The sequence below is a fragment of the Pseudorca crassidens genome, chromosome 3 (assembly GCF_039906515.1).
Source record: "Pseudorca crassidens isolate mPseCra1 chromosome 3, mPseCra1.hap1, whole genome shotgun sequence".
Taxonomy (NCBI): Eukaryota; Metazoa; Chordata; class Mammalia; order Artiodactyla; family Delphinidae; genus Pseudorca; species Pseudorca crassidens.
In genome coordinates, this window is record NC_090298.1 from 91,868,550 (window position 1) to 91,893,576 (window position 25,027).

Consider the following 25,027-nt stretch of genomic DNA (forward strand, 5'->3'; position numbering starts at 1 on the left):
CCTTAATTAAAAAAAATAACACATACTCATTGTAAAGATCTTAAAAAAGTAAAATTCTACAATCCCAATACTCAGGATTAACTGTATACAACTTGAAATATATATTTCTGAATACCATTCTTGGTCTGTAAACACATGCAAATATATCTTTCTTTTTTCTTTTAAACACAAAATTAGTGATCTCTTTTGACACAAAACTATATCTTGGACATCTTTTCCTGTTACTGTCCTTTTCAAAGGCTTCAGAATATTTCATTGTATGGATATACCTAAATTTATTTAAACAGTCCATTCTGCCCTTAAAAAAATGTGTAAACACATGCTTCTATAATCGTTTTTTTTCTATAATCTTTTAGTTTGAGTTGAAATTCATTTTAATATCACTCTTTCTTCTTTGAACTTCATTTTTTGTGTCTATAAAATGTGGAATTTGAACTAGTTCTTTAAGATATCTTCCAGTTCAACATTCTACAATTTCTAATTTGCTCAGTGAATTTTTAGGACTGCTAGCTGCTCCCATAATATTGCCAACCATCTTCCTCACCCTAGGCCCATCTCCTGCTCACCCAGGCCTTGCTTCCTTTTGCCACCTGCTTGAGGGAGGTGAAGCTCTGCCTCTAGAACATGGCAGGTGGCTCAGGAGAGAATAAGGAGCCACAGCTCTGGGCTTAGGTGGCCAGGCTTTGGGCCAGTGGTGAGAATGTGGCACTAACAGTGGGCAGAGAGCAATGTAAGACCATGGTGCCCGTCTTTTGTGAATGTGTCCTTCCCTAACCCCTGGGAGTAGTTCTGAGCCCAAGGTCACTGCTGACACCTGCCATTTGAAGACGAGGTGGCACTAGAGAGATAGTGGCCCAGGACTTTGGAGAGAGTGGTAGAATTGCTGTCAGCTGCCGTTGGGACAGTTTCAGAGCTCCTCTAGGATTGAGCTTTTCTTCTCTCTTGGCTTCTCATTCATTGCTGGAAAGGGGTGGCCTCCTCTCTGGCTATAGCTGATGGGACCCAAATCAATCATTTTGATTTTCTGTCCTAGAAATGACATGACGAAGTGGTACTGAAACTGGAACTTGTAGCTAGTGATTCTGAAACTTGGCTGTGTGTTAGGATCGCCTGCATATGTTTCTAAAAGCACATACCTGTGCTGTAGATGGTAGAGTTTGAGTCACTAGATCTGAAGAAGGACCTGGGCGTGTATAGTTTTGAAAAGTTCCCAAGGTGGATGTGGATCATCATCTAAGTTTGAGAACCAGCCCAACCTTTTTGGCACCAGGGACTGGTTTTGTGGAAGACAGTTTTTCCATGGACGGGGCGGGGGATGGTTCGAGCGGTAATGCGAGCGACAGGGAGTGATGGGGAGCAGAAGGTGAAGCTTCAGTCGCTCACCTGCTGCTCCCCTCCTACTGTGTGGTGCGGTTCCTAACAGGCCACGGACTGGTACCCAGTCCACGGCCCGGGGGTTGGGGCACCAACTCAGAATACCATCCTGTTCACTTTTTTTAAATAATTAATTAATTTATTTTTGGCTGTGTTGGGTCTTCATTGCTGTGCGTGGGCTTCCTCTAGTTGGAGCGAGCGGGGGCTACTCTTCCTTGCGATGCGCAGGCTTCTCATTGCAGTGGCTTCTCTTGTTGCAGAGCACGGGCTGTAGGCGCTCAAGCTTCAGTAGTTGTGGCTCACGGGCTCTAGAGTGCAGCCTCAGTAGTTGTGGCGCACGGGCTTAGTTGCTCCATGGCATGTGGGATCTTCCCGGAGCAGGGCTCGAACCCATATCCCCTGCATTGGCAGGTGGATTCTTAACCACTGAGCCACCAGGGAAGTCCCATCCTGTTCACTTCTAATGATCCCCCCACCTCAAGGAAGCAGGATGGAGGGTGGAATGGTCCTTTAGGAATCTGGATGTTGAGACTATGACCTTTTCTCCTGTTTGCTCTGTGCCCAAGTTAACCTTTCTAAGCCTTGATTTTCTCCAATAGAGAACTCTGGTCCCTTCCAAAAGTAAGATTATGAACTCCTTTTGTATTTATATTTATGCAATAAATATTTAGTAGCTGCCCACTTAGCACCAGACACTTTGCTAAGTGCTGTGCAGTCGGGTAGTGAGTGGTTCTCCCAATTAGGAAAACAGCTTGGGATAGAGAAACAGACACAGGCTTTGTTGGAGTTAGTCTTGGGTGTAAACCCAGTCTCTGCTGTTGCAGCTGGGTGCCCTGTCCACGTTATTTTTCTTCCCTAAGCCTCAGTTTCTTCCTCTCAAAAATGAGAATAACGTTACCTATTCCATAGGGCTATTCTGAAGGTTATATTAAATAATTATTAGGTTCCTACCCTTCCCATTCTTTAGCTTTGCCACTTTGGCTAAAGACCAAAAACTACACATGACCTAAGGATAGAGACCGCATCTTAGGATTTCTTGAATCCCCTGTGTTGCCTGAAAAGTTGATACATCCTCATTCTGATACGCGAGTTGAAATACCATTTAGCATAGGTACATGGCAGTAGAGCACATTGTCAAAGAATCACCCATGTGCAGAGGGCCAAATTCGAACACTTCTCCACACCAACAAGCAATTCTCAGATGCCAGCAGAGAGTCTGAGAGTTCAACTCAGTTCTGTCACCTTCTACCCGGAGATAGAATCAAATTGCACAGGTAAAGGGCTCAGTCCAACAAGACTGCCTTCCACTTCAGACACCAGTAACAAGCCCGGGTTGTTAACCTGTGCTTCTGACCAACTGGCTAGAAATCAGAGGTCCCGACGTCCCCCTCTTCAGGTTCAATTAGAATGGCTCACAGAACTCAGGAAAACCATTTACTCACTAGATTACCAATATATTATAAAAGGAAACAAATCAATAGCCAGATGAAGAGATACATAGGCGAGGTCCCAAACAAAGGAACTTTTGTCTTCATGGAGTTTGGGGTCCAGCATGAGTGGCACAAGGAAGCATTGTGGTTCCCCAACATGGAAGCTCTCTGAAAAGGGACAAAAAGCTGTCCTTTGGGGTTTTATGGAGGCTTCATTACATAGTCATGACTGACTAAATAATTGGCCGTTGGTGATCGATTTAACCTCCAGCCCCTTCCCCTCCCCAGAGGTCAGCGATGGGACTGAAAGTTCCAGCCCTCTAATCACATAGTTGGCTCCAGGGACGTCCAGCTCCCCTCCTTATGTGCTTTATAAAAATCACCTCATTAACATAACAAAAGACACCTTTATCCCTCTCAACACTTCAGAAATTGCAAGGGTTTGGGGAGCTGTGCAGGAACCTAGATGAAGACCAAATATATAGGAGAACTATATTTTGGTCTTTGGAATGACCAAATATATATTTTGCTTATAAATCACAATTTTGCATCCACTCATTTGGACAAGACAGTATATATGTAAATAGGGTTCAGGAAATCCCGGTATTAAGCACTTTTCTTCTTATCTCTTTGAGTCTTAGGTTCCTCAACTGTACACTGAGTGGGTTAGACTATCTTCTATGTTCTTTCTTGTTCTGACTAGCTTATGATGTTATGACATGTAGACACATTTTAAAAAATGAACATTGTGGTATTTTTAATTAAAACAGTAATTAACTGCTTCAATAATAGAAGTTCTATTTAAAAATTCTCTTGACCTTAATGAGACTCTGTGATCTTTTCCTATCTTTTTTCCCAGGCCTTGCTTTTCTACAAAGTTGTGTTCAATATGTGTGCTCAATTTTGAGTTCTTCCTACTTTTCAGTGTTACTATAGAGTGTTCCAAGTGTATCAGCATGGAAACTTTTGAATTCATATTGTTGATAAGTTAGGGAGCTTATTCCTTAAGAGACTGAACTTGAACTATTAGTTTTTCTGTTTTTGAATCTGTGGATCTTGACTAACATCTTAAAAATAATGACATAACAGGGCTTCCCTGGTGGCGCAGTGGTTGAGAATCTGCCTGCTAATGCAGGGGACACAGGTTCGAGCCCTGGTCTGGGAGGATCCCATATGCCACGGAGCAACTAGGCCCGTGAGCCACAACTACTGAGCCTGCGCGTCTGGAGCCTGTGCTCCGCAACAAGAGAGGCTGCGATAGTGAGAGGCTCACGCACCGCGATGAAGAGTGGCCCCCGCTTGCCACAACTAGAGAAAGCCCTCGCACAGAAACGAAGACACAACACAGCCAAAAATAAATTTAAAAAAATAATAATAATGACATAACAGTTTTCCAAGGCAATATTAAAGCAAAAAAACCCAAATGGGACCTAATCAAACTTATAAGCTTTTGCACAGCAAAGGAAACCATCAGCAAAATGAAAAGATAGACTAAAGAATGGGAGAAAATATTTGCAGACAATACGACTGACAAGGGATTAATTTCCCAAATATACAAACAGCTCATACAACTCAATAACAAAAAAACAAACAACCCAATTAAAAATGGGCAGAACCTTATATAGACATTTCTCCAAAGAAGACATACAGATGGCCACTAGGTACATGAAAAGATACTCAACATTATTAATTATTAGAGAAACGCAAATCAAAATTACAATGAGGTACCATCTCATACCAGTCAGGATGGCCATCATTAAAAAGTCCACAAATAACAAATGCTGGAGAGGGTGTGGAGAAAAGGGAACCCTCCTACACTGTTGGTGGGAGTGTAAATTGTGCAGCCACTATGGAAAACAGTGTGGAGATTCCTCAAAAAACTAAAAATAGAGTTGCCATGTGATCCAGCCATCCCACTCTTGGGCATATATCCAGATAAAACTATAATTGGAAAAGATATGCATATCCGAGTGTTCATAGCAGCACTATTCACAATAGCCAAAGCATGGAAGCAGCTTAAATTTCCATCAACAGATGAATGGATAAAGAAGATGTGGTGTGTGTCTGTGTATATATATCTATATATCTATATCTATATCTATCTATCTATATATATCTATATATACACAATGGAATATTACCCATAAAAAAGAACGAAACAATGCCATTTTCAGCAACATGGATGGACCTAGAGATTATCATACTAAGTGAAGTCAGACAGAGAAAGACAAATACCATATATCACTTATATGTGGAATCTAAAATATGACACAGATGAACTTATCTACAAAACAGAAACAGACACACAGACATAGAGAACAGACTTGTGGTTGCCAAGGGGGAGTGGGGTTGGGGAGGGATAAATTAGGAGTTTGGGATTAGCAGATACAAACTATTATATATAAAATAGATAAACAACAACAAGGCCCTACTGTATAGCACAGGGAACTACATTCAATGTCTTATAATAAATTATAATGGAAACGAATATTAAAAAGTATATATACATACACATATATATAACTGAATCACTTCGCTATACACCAGAAACTAACACAACACTGTAAATCAACTATACTTCAATAAAAAAATAATAATGACATAGAATGGAATCGAAAATATCAGTGATTTCATAAATGTTTGTTTCAGTTTAATTTGTGTGTGGATGTGTGTTTGCTGGTTAGTCATGGACTGCTTTGGTTACCAAAACTAAGACCTTAAGTGAAATATAACTATGTATCCCCTCTGCCCAGGATGGATGTGTAAGAAACAAGTTTTTACCGTAATGATAACTTTAAAAATCCACTTAAATATAAATAGGTAAACCATATTCTATACCAAATAAAGCGCAGAGGGGAAAAAAACCTTACGTGTAAAGGGTATACATTTTTTAGTTCTTTGGTTCACATGCTTGCCTACGCTTTTCCTTCGGCCTTCCATTACATCAGCTAGCTTCTACCTGAGGAAAGCTAAAACACAAACACAGTCCACATGTGAGAAGCCATTATTTTATAATTAGCTGCCTTCAATTCATTTTATGATTCTGTGTTTATTCTTGATGTTCAAAGCAGCATTCATTTAATCACTCCCTCCTCTCCTTTTCCTCATTAGCAGTCATCTCATTCAGCTATAACTTTTCCCTGCTCAGTGATCTTCTTAAAACACTCATGCAGGCACTCACACCTACACCCACAGCTACTTCCAATTAATTCAGAGGCTTTCTTAGGGGATGACTCAGCATGATTCATCAGCCTGTCTCTTTGGTGAACCCGTGTTACCAAGTAGCCAATGTATTTTTAATAGTTAACCCATTGCATAGGCTAAACAAGATTCAGGTTTCTTCTAGTTTACTGTTGTAGTCCAGCTCAGTTACAATAAGTTTCCAGGCATGTGTCAGGATAGGATAAAAGATTATGGAATTGAGGTTTAGAATGAAAGGATTCCCAGGACTGGAAGAAATTCCTGTGATTCAGAAGTAAAAGAAGGTTATTTTAAATTTAGTTCTATTCATTTACAGAGTAAATTTTGTTTAAGCAGTAGTTGATACTGAGAAAGTCATATTAACTGATAAGAGGAGGAAAGGTCACAGCCTGAGGATCACATAATGTCAGTCGAAACCAAATGGACACCATGATGTTTGTTTTCACCTCTTTGTAATGAAGTGTGTTGTGAACTTTGGACAGTGCCTAAACTATGTTCCAGAAGGTCTTTTATGGAATGCCTCCTCACCATGATGTACTTCAGTTATTAAAAGTGCATAAGAACTGAGTTACATGAGTGAATTATTGATATATCCCTAGTGGCAGGACCCTACTTGAGAGTGGGGATTACTCTAGTTCCCAGTCATTGGTGGTATTTCCTGGAGCCTTGGTGGAGACTCAAGCAGAGTAGAGATCCAGGGGACAACTGGTGCTGGTTTCTCTGGTAACCAGAGAACTGATAACAGGTAGTTATAATGGCTTGTCCTGACATCTCTACATTGCTGCCTGTTTTCATGTTGTACTTTTGCATCTAGTGACATGATGCATACATTTGCCTGAGTTTCTCAGTTGGTGTTGGAGGGCAGCTGTGAAAGTATGTTTGAAAATGTCTCATTGAGATCTTACTACATGATACACTTGGTTTTGTATTGCCTTTCAGAATTAAAGCGATAGAGAGTCCAAACAAAGAAGATGATACCCAGTGGCTGACCTACTGGGTAGTGTATGGTGTGTTCAGCATTGCCGAATTCTTCTCTGACCTCTTCCTGTCATGGTTCCCCTTCTACTACATGCTGAAGGTACGTTGGCTTTCCTGAACTGCCATTTTCTTCCATCTGTGTTTTTGCTTTGCTCCCTACCCCTGAAATAAACTCCATCTCAGGACCTCTATACAAGGAATAGGACATCTGTGGCTCTGCCTTAGATTAATAAACAGGAAGACAGGATTCAACATGTCTAACTTATTTTGTATATTATCTTGGAAACAGCCAAAGCAATTGTGTCTTTACAATGTGTTTGATAATAATAAAAGATGGAAATACTGTGAACTAGCACAAGCATTGCTCTTTGCCAAGATCCTCTCTTCATGCTCTGTTGTGTGTTTGATGTGTCAACATTGCAAATTTTACCAGGTCATCAGTCACTCACAGTGGTGTGCTGGAGTCATTATTTCTGGAAAAAAATACTTATTTCTTAATCGGTTTGGAAAAAGCAGACGTGAAACGGGCTCTCTGAGGAAGTCATTTTAATAACTCTGGCAGGTGCAATAGTCTGGGATCAGCCCTGCCAAGCGTTGTTTGCCAGAGAACTCTCCTCAGCTATTACTGTGTGAGGAAAGGGAGTAGGACGTTGAACTCGTCCCTAATGGCACCTGTATCAACTCCAGCCTTGGCCTCCAAGGCACATGACAATGAAAAGTTTGCATCTTTTGATAGAGTGGTTGGTTCTTTTTCTCTAAATGGGACAGACTGTCTTCAGTTGATTCCTCAGGTGTCTTCCATGGAAGAGGCTTGCTTCCAGTTAGTTGCATAGGATGTAAATAGTTCCTCAGGTTCACCGACCCAGACTTCCCAAGCTGCCGAGGGTGGTGAGTCCAGCTCTTATGAATTCTGGGTCCTCTTCTTTTCCCTCATACGCTTAAGTATTTGCTTTAGTAAGGGTTACACATGACATAGTTTAAAGACTCAAATAGCTCTGGAAGAGTTTTGATGATCTACACTCCTGCCCCTTACATTGCCTTTCCTTAAAAGCAACCACTGTCCCTTCATTTATGACAGATTATTTTGTCATTTACCTCTGTTTCTAAATAATATCCTTGTTTAGTTACCTTTTAATTTTTATGTTTTACACGTTAGCTCTTTTATTTATTTATTTATTTGGCTGCGCCAGGTCTTAGTTGCTGCATATCTGCGGGATCTAGTTCCCTGACAAGGGATAGAACCTGGGCCCCCTGCATTGGGAGCACAGACTTTTAACCACTGGACCACCAACGGAAGTCCCTACACATTAGCCCTTGATTCCCACCAGAAGATAAGGATTTGGCTTTGTTTCCTTCTTCCTCCCTGCCACACATGCAGGCTTGATAGTAATAAAAGATGTCTTCATCTTCCTCAGGGATAATTTTGGTTAGATAGGGCTTCACTGCTTTTATTATTATGACTTGTTAAGCACTGTTTAGTTGGGCCATATAGTATATATATAATGTACATGCAGTGTTGCTGCAGTTTTTTAGTTTCCCCGAAATCAATAATTGTTTCCTTATTTCTATATTTAGGCCTATTTTGAGTGTCCTTGTTATTTTAATTTGTCCTAATGTCTACATTTCTATTTACTTGCTTTTAAAATTTTCTATCTGAAGAAATGTAGTTACAGGAAATTAGATAGCGGAAGCTCTGTCATCCTTTGGTCTCCTTCCCCGCAGCCGCCACTACGTTGATATTACCTTGATTTTTAATTCTTGCTAATTATGGATATATTTTTTCTTTTCCTCTGGACTTACCTATTTTTCAAACATATTTATTTGTATTTTCCTTCTTTCTGGGAGATTTTCTCAATCCGATCTTCCAATTTTCAGTTTTGTTCCATTCTGCTGTTTATGCCATACATTGTGTTATTTCAGTTGTTATATTTTTCATACCTAGTAGTTTTGCTTGGCTCTTCCCTATGTTTTCTTGTTCTTCTTTCATGTCGCTGTATTTCTTTTAGTATAGCTGTTTTTAAATTCTTGGTCATTCACTTCTAAAATTTCTGCTGCTGATAGAATCTGTAGTTGATTGTGCTGTCTCTGTTTTGAACTGGTTGTACTTTTCAAATACCTTGTTATTTTGGCCTGTAAGTTCCTTCTCCTCCAGGAGTATCAGCCGTTCCATCGGGTGTTAGAATGGAGGAGGCCACACCCTGATCCATGCTAGTCCATAAGCTCAGTGTAGGGGTGTGTGAGTCCTAGGGTGGGGACCCCCAGGCAGCAGAAGAGCCACAGTTGATTCCCTTCCCCCACTAAACAGCTCTTCAGGTGCAGGTGTCACCCTTTGCTCCCCCAGCAGCACTAGAAGCAGGTGCTCCTAAGTTGGAATTCATAGCTCTAGGGGTTGGAGCAGAAGGGCTTGAGGAGGAACTGCCCTGGCTACTTAGTCCCTAGCTGTTCTCCTTAGTGCCTCACAAGGCAGGACTTCTATGCCAAAACCTCTGTTTTAGAAAAAGTATAGGAGAATGTTTTTTAACTTGGAGGTATAGAAACAAGACAGAAATTTCTATGACAGTGGGCAGTATAAGCAAAGATAAAATCATGACAGACTAGGAGGATGTATTTAGAACACTTACACTAGATAAGGAATTAATATCCAGAATATATAAAAACATTTACAAGTAAGAAGAAAAGGAGAAAAATGAACAAAGGTTATAAATAGACATTTCACAGAAGAGAAGAAAATATGAGTAGTCAGTGATCTGGGAAATGTGAGTTAAAATAGTGAAATACCATATTTTGCTCATTACATTGGCAGGTATTTAAAAGGTTGAGGATATCTGGTATTGGTGAATATATTGGGAAATGGATGTGTGGTGGTAATGCTATAAATTGGAATAGCCTTTTTAAAGGAGGCTTTGAGAGTTTCTTGTCAAAATGAAAAATGATACTCTAGCAGTTCTAAGCATCCATCCTAGGAAATATTCACCACGAATAAGAGAGCTGCATAAGGACGTTTACTGCAGCGCTTTTGGTTATAAATAAAAGTTATTAAAAAAAAAAACCCTGCAGGGTCCGTCAACTGGTAACTGGTTAAATGAATTAATAGTACATCCATACAGTTAAATGAAATGAAATGATCCATTTGTAGATATAGAAATTTTGCATAATTCATTAATTATAAAAAATTATAGAATATTACAGTATGAAACCACTTATGGTAAAAAAAAAGCTAAATAGTTTAAAAGTTTAAATGAAAACATGGATATTCTCTTAATTTTGAATGCTGTTACCACAGAACGCCTGTAACACAGCAGAAAATTTTTCCTTCAAAACAAATGGGAAAAAAGTTGGTCTGTGGGAAGATTTAAGATTCCAGAGATTGCTGGATTTTTCGTGTGTTTTTGTCATCCAAAGATATTTAGCATTTATAAAAATAATTTTATAATCTTTAATTTGAATGTCCATATTTTAAACTTAAAATATTTGTGAACCCCTTAATAAGATCCATCTGATGGCAGTGACATCACATTGTGGTCTCTAACAGAAGGAAACTGGGCTTTTGCCTTGGGCCCCACTGCTTGCCCTGAACAGTATCCCGTCAGCAGAACCACTCACACCAGTATCTGACCTCAGACTTCCGAAACACAAGCCCGACTTCAGCCTGCTCCTGATCGCCTCTGCTAATGGAGGCCCCTTGAGGTAGAAAGTATCCAAAATAAAAGATAATCACCAAGTCATTTATATTTGATTTTGAAGTACATTACAGAAATTGCTTTGCAACAAATTTTCCTCCCTAACGGTAAAACAAATGCACATCCATTAGTAGTGAGTGTCCAGCTGTTTGATGTCACAGCGTCCAGAATGAGAGAGTGAATTTACCGCATATGTTCCAAATAGATAATATACTTGAGATGATTGAAAATTGATTATGCTGTCAATAAAAATGCTTTCTTCCTGCATTAGTGGCGTATTCTGAGTGGCTTCAGTGAACTGACTGAGAAAAGGTCTCTGAATTGCAGAGTGTGTAGGAGAATATCCCATTTTAAGGACTAGCATAGATCTTACCTGCGCCATTGCTACAATCACAAGGTGATTGTGTGGGAGGATGAAAAGGAGACCTGCAACTAAGGCCATGTTTACTATTTTATCTTTTGCAGAATTAGTATTGTTGGCCTTTTCCCCCCATTTTTCTAAAGCAACCTATAAGATTGCAGGAATACAAGAGGAGCCAATGATTAGGCATCAAGGGTTAGTCGAGAAGATACTGTTCAATGTATTGCTAGAAAAAGTGGATCCTGCCTGTTCAGAGCTTTGCTCTGAGGTCCATCTTTGAACAGGAAGGTTTAAAAATAAATGTATTTATTTAAAAATAAATTTTTTCTCCGATTGTGAAAGTAGTGTATTTCTTTATTCAGCAGATATTTATTTAGAACCTCTATGTGCCAGAATCTGTTCTAGGTCAGGGGATTTTGGTGAATAAAACGAAATCCCTGCTGTCATACTGTTTGCATTTGTGTTGTGTGTGTGTGCATGTGTGTTGGGGCATGTTTTAGATAGGGAAGGAAATAGTATTTGGAAGACTACCACTGGTATCATCTTAGGGTAGTCTTCCTTTTCTTTTTTAATGTGCAGATAAATTGCTTGATGTAAGACAATTGTTATTGTCTTAACCATCTATGTATGGTTGAAACCATATATATCAGGGGTCCTCAACCCCCAGGCCACGGACCAGCACCAGTCCGTGGCCTGTTGGGAACCGGGCCACAGAGCAGGAGGTGAGTGGCGGGCGAGCGAGTGAAGCTTCATCTGCCGCTCCCCATCGCTTGCGTTATCACCTGAACCACACCTCCCGCCCCCCGCGGAAAAATTGTCGTCTTCCACGAAACCGGTCCCTGGTAGCAAAAAGGTTGGGGACCAATGATATATATGATATATGATTCTATAACTCACTTTTCTTCAATTAACACAATATTATGAGTATGTTCTCATTCAATATTCTTTGACATAAATGTCTAATCCATTATAGGTGATAATGTATTCATTCCCCAGTTAATAGACATTTAGGATATTTATCTTGCTATTTTAACTAATGCTACAATGAGTATCTTTGCACCTCATCTTTACTCTCATTTGAATCATCTTCTAGATTTATTTTTAAAATAAAGGTTGAATAAATTTTGGCAAGTTTAAGTCCTGATCCAGACCGTCACCTGTATCGTTTCACCCATTGACAAAGAGCATAACATTTCTCTTCTTAACTTTGTAGGAGGCAAAAAAGATAGAAAAATCTTCCCCTTCACATGTTCGTTTTTACCTTTCATTTGTGCATGCTGAGCAGTCTGTTTTAACTTTAGCTCATTACTATTCTCGTGGCTGTGTTGCAAAGGCTTCCCAAGGCTTCTGTTTTTGATCAAGTGATTGCAGCATACCAGGAAGTCAGTGTTGAAATACATTTTTTCTGGCATTAACTCTCAGTTCTCACCAGGCTAGTCCCAAACCGTGCATATTAAATATATCCCTACCTTGGAAATACCTCTTCTAGGGGAAAATTGAATAGTGACAGCATTAGAATCATAGACAGAATTATCTGGCCTGTTGTAATTTAAGGATTTAGTGTGTCATTGCTAATAGTGCCGAGAGTTGAGTTGAAATGGCATGGCCGGACTCTTTGTCTGAACTCTGTGTCTGAGTGGGCTTGTGTTTGCCATTGGAAGTTTCGTCAGCTGGCACTTTGAGGGCAGCTTGATTAAAAGGATGGCCAGATCTGTGTAGCTCAGGGTATTCCTCGGCTGTAGAGTAGTTACATAGATTAAGAAAAGGGAGTTTTAAAAGCTGGTGGCTGAATATCACCTTGAGAGTTGAATAGTAATTAACTTTATTTTTAATACAAGAAAGTTACTTCATATGAGAACTGGAAAATGCTCACGATGTGGGTAAAGAGCAGTAATTATTTTATTGTCTCAAGACGATAGCTAGAGGGTACCAGAAAGAACTAACTAAACAGCCTGGAGAATAGCCTATAAAGTTAATCACATTGCAGAGGTACAAAAATGTAGACTCTTGGCTCTGGTCCTGTCTGGTAGCCATGCTTAATTCATCCAGAAAAGGTGAATGAATCAGCTTTTCTGGGTTGCTGAAGGGCTGTTATCTGCATAGGCAGGTAATATTTCAGAGATTTTTCAACAACAGTAAGAACTGTAGGACTTGGTAATACTACTACTATCTTGTACGTTTCTTAATTTGTGACTTTCCTAAAAATCCTGCAGAAGAGAAAATCGACTCTTAGAGAGGTTGTTTGATTTACCTAAAGTCATAGAACAGATACCAACTCTCCTGATTCTTAACCCAGTGAGTCATTTCTACTTCACCTTGAGGCCTATGGGCATGTGTGTCTACATCAATAATCCATTCCTGACAATTAGATATTCTACGTAGGAATACCAGCCAGGAGACTATTTCTTACAATTTTAAATAATAAAAATTAAAATGTATTACGTGTCAACTTAAAACTCCATACCAATTTCCTAAATATTAATACAGCAAGATGCCCCTGTATAAATAACAAATCTATTGGATGTTAGATGCTAAAAACTAAATCCAAATAGTTCCTGCGCTCCAAATAGTTAATATAGTTGGTGGGAAACTATTGCTTTGTTTGCAGTAAGTAGTACATGGCACATCCCCTTGGACACTGCATTCTCTTCACAATGTCCACACAGAATTCCGATGTTCTGTCAAGAATGTAACTTTTCCTTTTCCTGTATATCATCTTGTCTAAATTGTTTTATTAAGTTTTAGGGGTGTGTGTGTGTGTGTATTAGCGTTACCTATATAAGCAACTGATGGAGGGATTTCCCTGGTGGTCCAGCGGTTAGGACTGCGCTTCCACTGCAGGGGGTGCGGGTTCCATCCCTGGTTGGGGAACTAAGATCCCGCATGCTGTGTGTGATGGAAAACATGAATGTTTGGATACTAAAAACCACAGGGAAATGTCAACTAGAGAGATGGTCTCTAGGGTCTGCCTGTTAATAACCTGGCTGTAAGCAGAGGACATTAAAGCTAAAGCCAGTGAAAACTGCAGTCACGCTTAGTCACACTTCGTTCCATACTTTGGGTTAATGCAAATGTGTAGTTCAGAAAACCAGGTTTCTCTGGCACATCTTCACAAGGATGGCTGGCCAAGCCCAGTGTGTGCTGGAGCAGAGTCACTGGGAAAACGAAAAGTAAACGTGGAGCTACACACACACACTAAAGACTGAGGATATTTCAAGGAACTGGCTTCATTTAAGAGCTTGGACCTGTAACAGAGGGTCTTACTCGCCACTGTGTGTCTGTGCGGGCTCACTGGAGTTTTGGGTGGTTGCACACACAGCTGTAGTGAGACTACGAGATGGCCAGTCTGAATCTTTGCCCTTCCCCTGCCTACTGCCATGCTTTCCCATCCTTTGCTTTCCTAACTCTGAACATCCCATTTTCAGTAAATGAGTTTTGGAGTCTGTCGCACGTAAGGGGTGGGAGAGGTGAAGAGAGGGCTGGCTTGGTATCATAACTTGGAGATTGTGGCAGTGAATTGCATTTGGCTGAATTCTCTGATATGGAAAGGAGGCAACCTTTGGGGAATACATAGAGAAAATTTTGTAGCTGTTAATAGTCACTGATTCTACTTATTATTTTATATTGTTTTCTAATACAGTTTGGCTTGAATATTTACACTTTAAAATACATTTTTTTTAATAAATTACTTTCACTTTTTTTTTCTTTATATTCCAGTTAGAAAACTTTTTTTTTTTTTTGTAATTGTGTATGTAAGTATGTCATGACTTTGAATTTCATTTCAGGTAGTAAAAGGAGAGGTAAGAACAAAATAATTGTTTAAAAAGGGTGTATGTTGGTCCTGGGATTTGATTTTACCTGGTTTAAAGCTCTAATGAGGTAGCTTGTTACTGTTTCACGGATGTTGGTAGAAGACACAGTATTCTTGGGAGAGGGACAGAGCCTTACTATGCTCGATGCTCAAAGTGTTTCTTATTTTCTTCCAAAATCTGTATGAGGTAGATTTTTTAAAATTTCTTTTAATATATATATATATTTTTATAGAGTCAAAACAGACTTGAGCAATTAACTTGCACAAGGTTTTCCCAGCTAGTAAGAAGACTGGAACCAGTTTTTCTGAGCCCAGTTCTCTTACCTCTATATACTGTAGTATACAATTCTCTTAGTCCCCAGTTTGTTGGGTGGAGAGATCTGTGTATATCGTTAGATCAAGATTTTAAATTCTGTGTATTTTGCTTTGTATTCTTACTGATTTCTAGTTTTTTGATATATCAATTTCTGATGGAAATGTTAAAAATAGATTGTGGATTTTGTCCATTTATCTATATAATTCTGACTTTCAAGTTTATACATTTCAAAGCTATATTTGGAAGTGATATATAATTATAAACTACATAATTATAAAAATTAAAATTTATATAATTGTAAATATAAAAAATACAATGCTATATATATTTACGTATTTCAAAGATATATAGCTTCAGGCAAATTGTTCTTGACAAACTGCTTTCCTTCTTTATCACTGTTTACTTATTTTGCCTTATGTTTACGTACTATTAATATTACTATAATATGTGAGCTAATTTGAGAGTTGGTATTTGTCAGATACATCTTTTTTCATCTCCTTATTTTCAGTGTTCCTAATTGGTTTTATCTCTGGTGTGTTTCTTATCAGAAGCATATAGCCATAGTTTGTTTTTTTAAAATCCAGTCTGGTAACCCCTGTCTTTTGAAAGCTCGCCCCCCCGGCCCTAATCTGTTTAGAACCTGCATTTTGTTTTGTATTTTGAGTGTCATAGAAGTTCAAAGTGTAATGGAAATTTCTCAGAGCCAACGTGGTACTGCTGGGGTGAGCTTTGGGCACAAATGTGTGCATTTTAACTCAAGCTCTCTGTCATTAGTAGTAGCCCCTTAGCGGGTTTGCATCTCTAGAGCAAACTTAAAAGACCATGTTAGAAAGGAACGTAGCTTCTTGATTATTTGAATACATTCTTTGGTTTGGAGTAAAAGGACTGTAGAATTAAATATATATATGGCATAAGAAGTTGAAAGGATTTTACTTTAAGGAGGAGAAGTAAAAACTACAGAATTGGAATCTCAAGAAATGACTCCTGTTTTTTATAGAGTCACCTATGCTGTGTGGAATACAATATAGTTAGAAGCTTTTAAGCTGAAAGAACACAGTATGCTGTTTATCAAACATTCTAGGGAAATGAGCATATCATTCTGAATGTTCCCTTTTTTGCTCATTCATTATATTATAGAGGAATAAATTGCTTGGACAACTTAAAGTGCTGAGTTGTTTATCATTTGAATAAACAGTAAAGGTTTTTCAAAGTAAACATAGTGTGACAATTCTTGTTGTGTAAGTTTTTAGGGTAGAACTCTTGTCAATTTTTCATCTCAATAGCAAAGTAGAGCCATAAAGAAAGAGTTAGGGATAATATCTACATTCAAGGTGAAAGATGATGAACAGCTGACTGTAAAGATTCCTTGAAGGCTAAGATCTACCCAAAACTGAGATCCCTCTAAGGGAAGAATTCAAGAATGGCCAGGATATTTTTTTCTATAACAGGATGAATAAAGGTGACAAACTTACTGAGGTAAGCCTGTTGAGAACAAGCCTCATAGATACCTACGTGGACGGGGTTTACACACACAGATAAATACTATTTTTTAATTGATTAAGAGTTATAATTAATAAAAGTCTCTTGTAACTGTCAACTAAAAAGTGGTCCAAGTTAGGAAGGAAGTTAAGCTGCTGGACTTGGTGTGTTTTGCCTTTCTTTGTCAGTCTCAGCTTTTCCTTACTAGGTCATTATTTGTCATGTTTTTTCCATCTAAGAAAAGTGCACCTGTATCCTGCAGGAAACACTGGAAATGCTGTTGGGGCAAATAGCAGAGGCAGTGCCATCCCCAGAGTAGTGGTGGCAGCGTGTGTTGTCAGATGCCGCTGCACTCTGTCACCATGCTGCCTCTCCTCTGTGCAGTGTGGCTTCCTGTTGTGGTGCATGGCTCCCAGCCCGGCCAACGGAGCGGACCTGCTCTACACGCGCATCATCCGTCCTTTATTCCTGAAGCACGAGTCGCAGGTAGACAACATGGTGAATGACTTGAAGGACAAAGCCAAAGAGACTGCAGATGCCATCTCTAAAGAAGGTATGGCTCGGGGACAGCTGATTCAGCGTGTGAGAGGACATGGGATATACTGAGCCCACGTAACAAGCTTCCTCACTTTGTGTCCTATAACCTTTCCTCAGCCGTGTGCCAGGGCTAGTCCGGGATTTCTTTCCCAAGACTTTGCCTGTTGCCTTTACTTTTCCCGACATTCTTCTGCCATGTCACATAAAACACATCATTCGGTCAGCACTTTAGGAAAAATGACTTTCCTTTGGTGGGTAGAGATTTCAGAGAGTCATCTGTATTTATACACAAGTGCCATCTCTTTATTTCATTTCAGGTTGAACTGCTTAATATGCTGTTCACACCGCTTTTGTTAGAGGGCCAAGAGAATGCCCTCTCTCTCAGCTCTCCTGATCCTTTCATTCAAATACTTATTTGTAGAGGTGCTTGATATGTGCCAAGCATGTTCATAGCACTGGGCATGAACCAGGGAACCAGACAGACCAATGGACCATAGTGAACTCATGAAGGTTACAATCTTGTTGAGAGAAAGAGAGAGACAATACCATTGAAAAGCAAGTTATATGGCATACTTAGCAGATGATACAGAGAAAGATTAAGCAGATAGAAAGATAGAGAGTGCCAGGGGCTGAAGGGAAGCTTACAATTTTCAATAGAGTGATGTAGCAAATCCTCACAAAGAAGGCTGTACTGAGTCCAAGTTGAAAGTGTTAAGGGTAGGAACCGTGGGGAAGAAAGCTGCAGATAGAGAAGAAACGGCATGTGCAAAAGCCGGGAGTGGGCAGAGTACGATTGGCAGGGGGTGACCTAGAGGGAGAGTTGAAGGAGACAAGGTCAGAGAGGCTGGGGAGTGGAGCTGGAAGAGGACAGATCATATAGTACCCTTCAGGCTGCTGTAAGGGCTTTGGGCTTTTATTCTGCGTGAGATGGGCGTGAGCTGGGGTGCCACTGGAGAACTGTGAGCAAAGGAGCGACATGATTCGTCCTCTGTTGGAACAGGCTTATGTTGGCCACTGTATTAAGAATAGACTGAAGGGGGACAAGAAGGAAATCAGGAGACCAGATAAAAGGTTATTGCGGTGATCTGGCTGAAGGTGGTGGTGGTGGCTTGTTTGTAGTGGTAGCAGTAGGAGGTAAGAAGTCAGATCCTTGCTATATTTTGGAGTTAGAACCAGTAGGATTTGCTTATGGATCAGGCATGGAGTATGAGAGAGGAGTCAAGGACGAGGCCAAGTTTTTTTAGCCTGAACACATGGGAGGATAGAATTGCCACTGAGCTGGGGAAGACTGGGTGTTAACAGGTGTAGAGGGGAAAATAAGGAATTTAGTTCTGGACATAACTTTGTGTCTACTGGGTACATGGAGAAGTCAGCACAGCCAGGTGGATATGGATGTTGAGAGTTCAGGAGACAGGATAGGGCTAGGGATAGAAATTTGGGGGAGGGGGGTTACCCACATATGGACAGTATAATAAGCATGAGACTGGATGAGATCACAAGGGAGTGAGTGTAGTTAGAAAAGAGGAAGTCTGAGGCCTGGGCCCTGTGGCACCAATATTTGAGATCGAAGAAATGAGAAGCAACCAAAAAAGCAGACTGATAAGGACTGGCCAGTTGAGCAAGCAAGAAAACTCGAGATTGTGGTATCCTTGGGGCCAAGTGAAGACACTGTTTCAAAGAGGAGGGAGGGGTCTGTGGTCACACGGTACAGACGGGTCAAGGAGGCTAAAGGCCGAAAACTGACTCTTGGATTTAGCAGTGAGGAAGGCACTAGTCGTCTTGACAAAACAGAGTTTGTGGGGTGGTGAGAGCAAAATCCTGATCAGAATGGATTTTATGGGAGGAAGGGCATGAGAGAACATAGATTAGTCTTTTCAGAAGTTTCCCGCAGAGAGGAGTAGAAGAATGGGGCTGTAACTGGAGGAAGGTACTAGGGTCCTGAGGATGTTTTTTTCTTTTTCTTAAGGTAGAAGAAACAAAGTAGGTTTGAAAATTAATAGGAATGATCCAGTAGAGAGCAAAAAAATGATAGGAGTGAGGAGGTGAATTGCTGGAGCTCTGTCCTGGAATAGACCAGAGGGGACAGGGTCTAGAGTACAAATAGAGGGATCGGTCGTAGGAGCAGGAACAGTTTAGAATCATAGGAGGGGAATCAGTGTTGATGGGTGAAGATGCTGGTAGCTGAGCGTATGTGATGGTGAGAGCTTACAGAAGTGATTTTCTCATCACATCAAATTCCTCAGTAAACTAAGAAGGTCAACTGAGAGAGGGTGGGGAAGGAGGTGATAGAAAGGGGAGATGGTATGAAATAGTTACTTAGGACGAGGGTCAGCAAGCTTTTTCCGTAACGGGTCAGATAATAAATACTTCAGCTTTTGCCGGCCGTCAGGTCTCTGTGGCATCTACTCAACCCTGCCATTGTAGCTTTACGCAACACACAGCCAGAGGTGACACGGTGACCAGTGCGTGTGACTGTAATGTGCTGGCCGCTCTAAGACAGGGGCGAGTGGATGGACTAGGACAGTGTCGTGTGATCGCCAGGGGGCATTAGAGGCTCACGGGAGGTTTGTGTTCCTGGACTTACAGTGAGGCCGCGTAGTCTGCTTGTGTCTTCTTTTCCAGCCACATTTCCAGCTGTGTGGGTGCAGCTGTGGGATAGATGGAGAGCTGCATCCGGGTTGACTTGGTTAAGTGGGAGCTCTGAAGGGGGACCTAATGAGTGGTTCATGTTTGATGGCGGAGGAGGGAAGTGAGGACAAAAGGGAAGTGAGGAACAGTGAAAGGGGTGATAGAATCGATGGCTTATACAACCAGGTGGTGGGGGAAGAAGAACTCGGAGTCAGGAAAATAGAGGGAGCGGGCTGCAAAGGTAGGAGGTGATGGTGGAGTGGGACGCTCGGCGCTGAGACCGGAGAGAGGCAGCCATTACTGGTTGTGACAGTGAGGACGTGAGGTAGGCTGGAGCAGGTAGGGTGGAACGTCAAGGTTTTTGGAGGGGAGGAACCAAGAGGCCAGGATACTGGAAGAATATCGTAATTACTGATAAAGTAAGAGTAGTGCTAGAGAGTGATATTAAGTTTGGAGTTAAAATCTTAAAGAAATGAGGCAGCACAGCCCAAGGGTCAGTGGACTGGAAAAAGAAGGGCTAGTGGGAAAGATAATTTGATGACATGAGATTCTGAACATGGCCCTGAAGAACAAAGGACGCTTTCTGGACCTCCAGACCCAGTAGTACCAGGGTCATGGAAGGAAAAAACAGCCGAAACTTGAGAAAGCAGTGTCCTTAGGGGACAGCCACGTTTCTGTAAAAGGAACAAGGTGAAGGAAACATTCAGAGAGATGGATGAGGATAGAGGAGATCTCACTAATGATGGGACTTAAATTCCAGAGGGCACAGTAAGGGTTTTAAAAAGTGGAGAATGGGCATAGAATTAGAGAATTAAAAAAAAAAAGTTCTACAATAATGAGAAAGTGGGAGACAAGAGGTGACCTGGCCCCTGAGGAAGGAAGATCCCCCAGACGGTCCCCCGGCAGCTGTGTGTCCCCGCAGTGGTGTGCTCTCCCCCCACCCCCCCAACAGGCCGTTCTCTCCCGACGCCCGCTCCTGGGCACATGGCTCCAGTCTCCTTCAGAACGTTTTTTAGTTTCCTCACATCCTCCCGCTTTGGGATCGCCAGTTCCTTTTTAAGAGATTTCTTAACTGTTCCTCCTTGCTCTTAGCCTAACCAGCAACCTCTGGTGATGTCATTTCTGTCTAATTTGCCCACATTTCTTAGTCTTTGGTTCTCTCAGATCTCAGTACTCTGAAATCCGATTTTACTTTGATACATTCCTAAACACAGGTGTGAGAATGAAAATAAGTTAAGAGGAATTTAGGTGCTGACACATTTTAGACTTTTCTCCCAGTTTCTGGATTCTCCAAAAAGGACATTTTTGCAAAAGGCTAGTTAAGAGAGAAGCTGCAGTTTCTGTGTAAACTTTGTTCAGCAATTTTAATTGAGTGAAGGGAGAGCAGCTGTCAGGCAGCTGGTGAACAAGGAGGGCCTCCTTGGCTGGCATTCCCCTTGGGGCTCCATCAAGAACAGCTGCAGTTTGTGGAATCTCAGGAGGCCTGGAGGCTTCCAGAACACGCCCCCCTGCCCCATCACGCATATCACACTCACTCTTACGGCACATTTCAAGCCACTTGGTAATTAGGCAGGGTAGGTGGGGCTTAATCTCCCACAGATATAAGAATATTTTCCTGATGAATGTAGCTTCGTGCCATGAACTTGAACACTTACAGCAAACTCTTCCCATCATAAGCAAACTCTTCCCATCATACAAGGAAATGGTGGCACAACGATAAAACATAAACATGCATATAAGTATTCCGTCATTTCTTGATTCGGGGAATGATGGTTTTCTCTGATTTTTGTCACCAAGGCATAGACAGCCGACCCTGTTGTCATCAGACTGAGACATAGTGAAATTGTACAGGTGAGCACTCAGGCACAAAGGAGAATTTCTTGAATGTGCAGGGGACACTATACGCTCAAGGAATCTCTACTTCTTGTGATACTTAAAGGAGGACAGAGGGCAATGGCTTAGGTGACAGTCACTACAAGGGGGCTAGGCCAGACGATCTTCAGTAACTCTGCTCAAGTACTCAGGATTTGCCCTTGAAGAGGTCTCTTGTCCATTTCCGGGAAACTCTCCTAGCCCTGCCCACAAACCTCGGTATGTTCTCATCTGAGCATGAGTCATCCAAGTTGTTAATCTAGTAGCTACATTAGGCACAGAACCGCATTGCAAATAGCTCTGATGCAATTTTCTTTCCTCCTAACAGCCAAGAAAGCTGCTGTGAATTTACTGGGTGAGGAAAAGAAGAGCACCTAAATCACTGACTGGATGAAACCTTTCTGCCCTCTCTGTACCTTCCTTTTAGAGCTTGATGTTATATTAGGAACTGTGGTATAATCATTTTAATAATGTTGCCTTGGAAACATTTTTGATATATTAAAAAAAGGAATGTGTAAGTTTTTTTGCTTACTTTTACTGTCTGTATACACAGGGAACATTTAAATTTAATGCAATGGGCAGTGTCCAAGTTTTTGGAAAGTACATTTTGCCTCTGGGTAGGAAAAGACACATGTCACCATCCTGCAGGAAAAATAAACTTAAAATTATATATCCTACAGGCTTTGTACTTCAGTGGGCTCTCTCTGCATGCATTTTCTCTGTACTTTTAGGATACTCTATAACGGTCTACTTCATGTAATGTACAATTTTGTATTAAATGTTTTTAATGTATTTGTGCATACACACGCATAGGGAAATGTTACTGTCTGTGCGTAATGCTCATGGGGAGCTCCTGCCAAAGGCTGAAGGTTCCACTGTGCTGGTGTGATCTGAATAATACTTTAGAAAATTAATACACATGAGTAATGTTTCGAGTGAACAGTTAAGTGATAAATGAGGCTGAACTGGAGGCTGGCCTGGTGGTTTTCCTAACATTGTAGCAGCTGAATACAAAAACAGCTTTGTAAAGCAGTCAGTTGAGTGATAAATGGGGAAAGGTACACACACACATCACAGCTCCCAGTTCTGCAGAACTACTAATATTGTCTTGTAGCTTTTTAAAAATTTGCTGATAAGCTTTCAATCTGTCTGTTTTTAAGATGCTATAGTGGAAACCATCCCTGGTTTCACCTTCATAGCTGAATAATATGTTGGTTTAGTCTTGTTTCTTTTCCAGTCTTTTTAAAAGCAGTTAAGGAACCTCCAGAGGCTTGCCCACTTCTGATTACATGTACATTCTTGTTTTTATCATTAGCAACTACATGCTAATGATGACACCAGGCTCTAAGAGCAATTCTCGGAGAAGAAAGGAAGTATGATATAACCCATAATCCAGCTGGCAGTGGTTAAGACAAACGGCCTTCACCTTCTTTCCCTGGCCTTTAGAGGTCAAACACCAGATGCTTCCCTAGTTTACAAATCAGAATCATTTGTAGTCCATTTACACGCCTTCATCTTTATGCTTTACTTTGATAAACTGCACACAACCTCATAGTTTAAGTACAGAACACAAAGTTAAAATTAATGTCACTAGCTTGATTAGCCACATAGCTTATAGGGACCTTGACAACTTGTCTGTACTACAGAATCTGAGCTTTGCACCAACCATACTGCTAGGATGCTTCTGAATTAGACTAACCTGACCAAAACAAGAGCATAACAAAACGAACATTAAATATCCAGGCCTGTAAAATATTTCTTAAAGCAAATAAAGATGATTAGTTCCCTTTTAGATAACAATTAGGTAAAATCATGATGTCTCATGAAATCATTTCTCATGAAATATCAAAGATATCAAAAATAGGGGATAATATCACCCTAATATTATAATAATATGGATAATATCACACCCAATATTATAATAATATTTTTTTGGGGGGGGAATGTGATGATAAGGCATCTTATTAACCATACCTTAAAAAACTTTTGGAAAGCAAACAGAATTACTTGTTATTGGAAGAAAATCAAGCCTTAGATTAAAGATTTTAAAAAGTACCTCTAGGAGTATTTAAATCCCTTTCCCCATAAATAAACTATGCTTTTCTTGGTGACAGAAGAATGAAAATTAGCAACTTCTAGCTAATCAGAATATATAATCAGATTGTTAGTATACAAAATATGTAACTTTTAGTATACAAAGTATCAGGCAAGGTGGAGCATACAAGTTACTATTGCTCATAACTACTTTACAGGCTAGTATCAGTTTTAAAACTACTATACTAAGAAAATTCTGAATGCAATATTTTTTATCCCTATAGCTTTATCCTGCAGTGCATTCTGTAAGAAATTTTAGTTACTGTTTTTGGCAGTCAACGTGTACATATTAATGACAGGAGAACTTACGAGTTGAGCAATTCTGTCTGTTTCGTTTTCCCAAATAAGATATTGCCATGGCTAGAGTATTTGAAAAACTAATCGAGCCTGTGTCTAGCTATAAGACAAGCATTTGTTTATACATGAACACTATTTCGGGGATATGTAAAGGCAAAGAATTCCTACGACAATTCTTCTCCTACTTAAGAGCTTCTGATTGACAATTACTGCTACTCTGGGGAGTCTTCTGCCTACAGCCTGAAGAACATGAGCATAGCCTTTAAATAAGTTACCAACTATCCTGAAGATGTGATACAGTAAATGAAAATGGATATAAATAAAATTCCGTTATCTCATTGAGCTGTTTTAGTTCATTTTATCTGATGGGGCTTAAAAGACTTTCCCTAAAAACATACCAACCAAAAAAAGTTTCTACCAATAATTAGCATGAGATGGAGAGGAAACCTAAACTACTCTTGACCTTTGAAATAACACAGGTTTGAACTGCACGGGTCCATTTACATATGGATTTTTTTCAATAAATACATACTACAGTACTACACGATCTGTGGTTAATTGAATATCCAGTTGCAAAACTGCAGCTCTGGAGAGCCGTTTGTTTGCAAAGTTATCACTGGATAGTTGACTGTGATAGTTGTCAGCTGTACTGCTTTCTACTGGCATAATGTATTACACACAGTCGCATACAACTACTAGTTGGTGTTATTATTTGCATGTAAGTATATTTTGATGTAGTAAACACATATGTGCCTCCAAATCACTCTGTACTTTAAGAGACCAAGAAAAGAACTTGGGATTTTATTAAAAATACCTACTTCTGGAGGGCGTACTTTGGTCAGCTTCATCTCCTGCATTTGCTTATTACATGTCTGTATGTCTAGAATCATGGTGTTTAGAGTAGTAGATACAATTCACATCCTTAGCCATCAAATATTACAGTTCTATATAATACAGCAGGAGAAAGTA

The 25,027-nt window shown here is 40.3% G+C and overlaps 1 protein-coding gene across 1 annotated transcript in view; it reads left to right on the plus strand.

Annotated features, from left to right (window-relative positions):
- The window catches only part of REEP5 (receptor accessory protein 5), a 43,346-nt gene extending 18,950 nt beyond the window's left edge, over positions 1-24,396 (plus strand). Inside the window, exons 3-5 of the mRNA XM_067731421.1 lie at positions 6,945-7,083; positions 17,015-17,183; positions 21,996-24,396. Of these exons, the coding sequence (XP_067587522.1) occupies positions 6,945-7,083; positions 17,015-17,183; positions 21,996-22,045 (358 nt within the window). The 3' untranslated portion in view covers positions 22,046-24,396. The remainder of the gene's footprint in view (positions 1-6,944; positions 7,084-17,014; positions 17,184-21,995) is intronic.
- Positions 24,397-25,027: the final 631 nt, after the last annotated feature.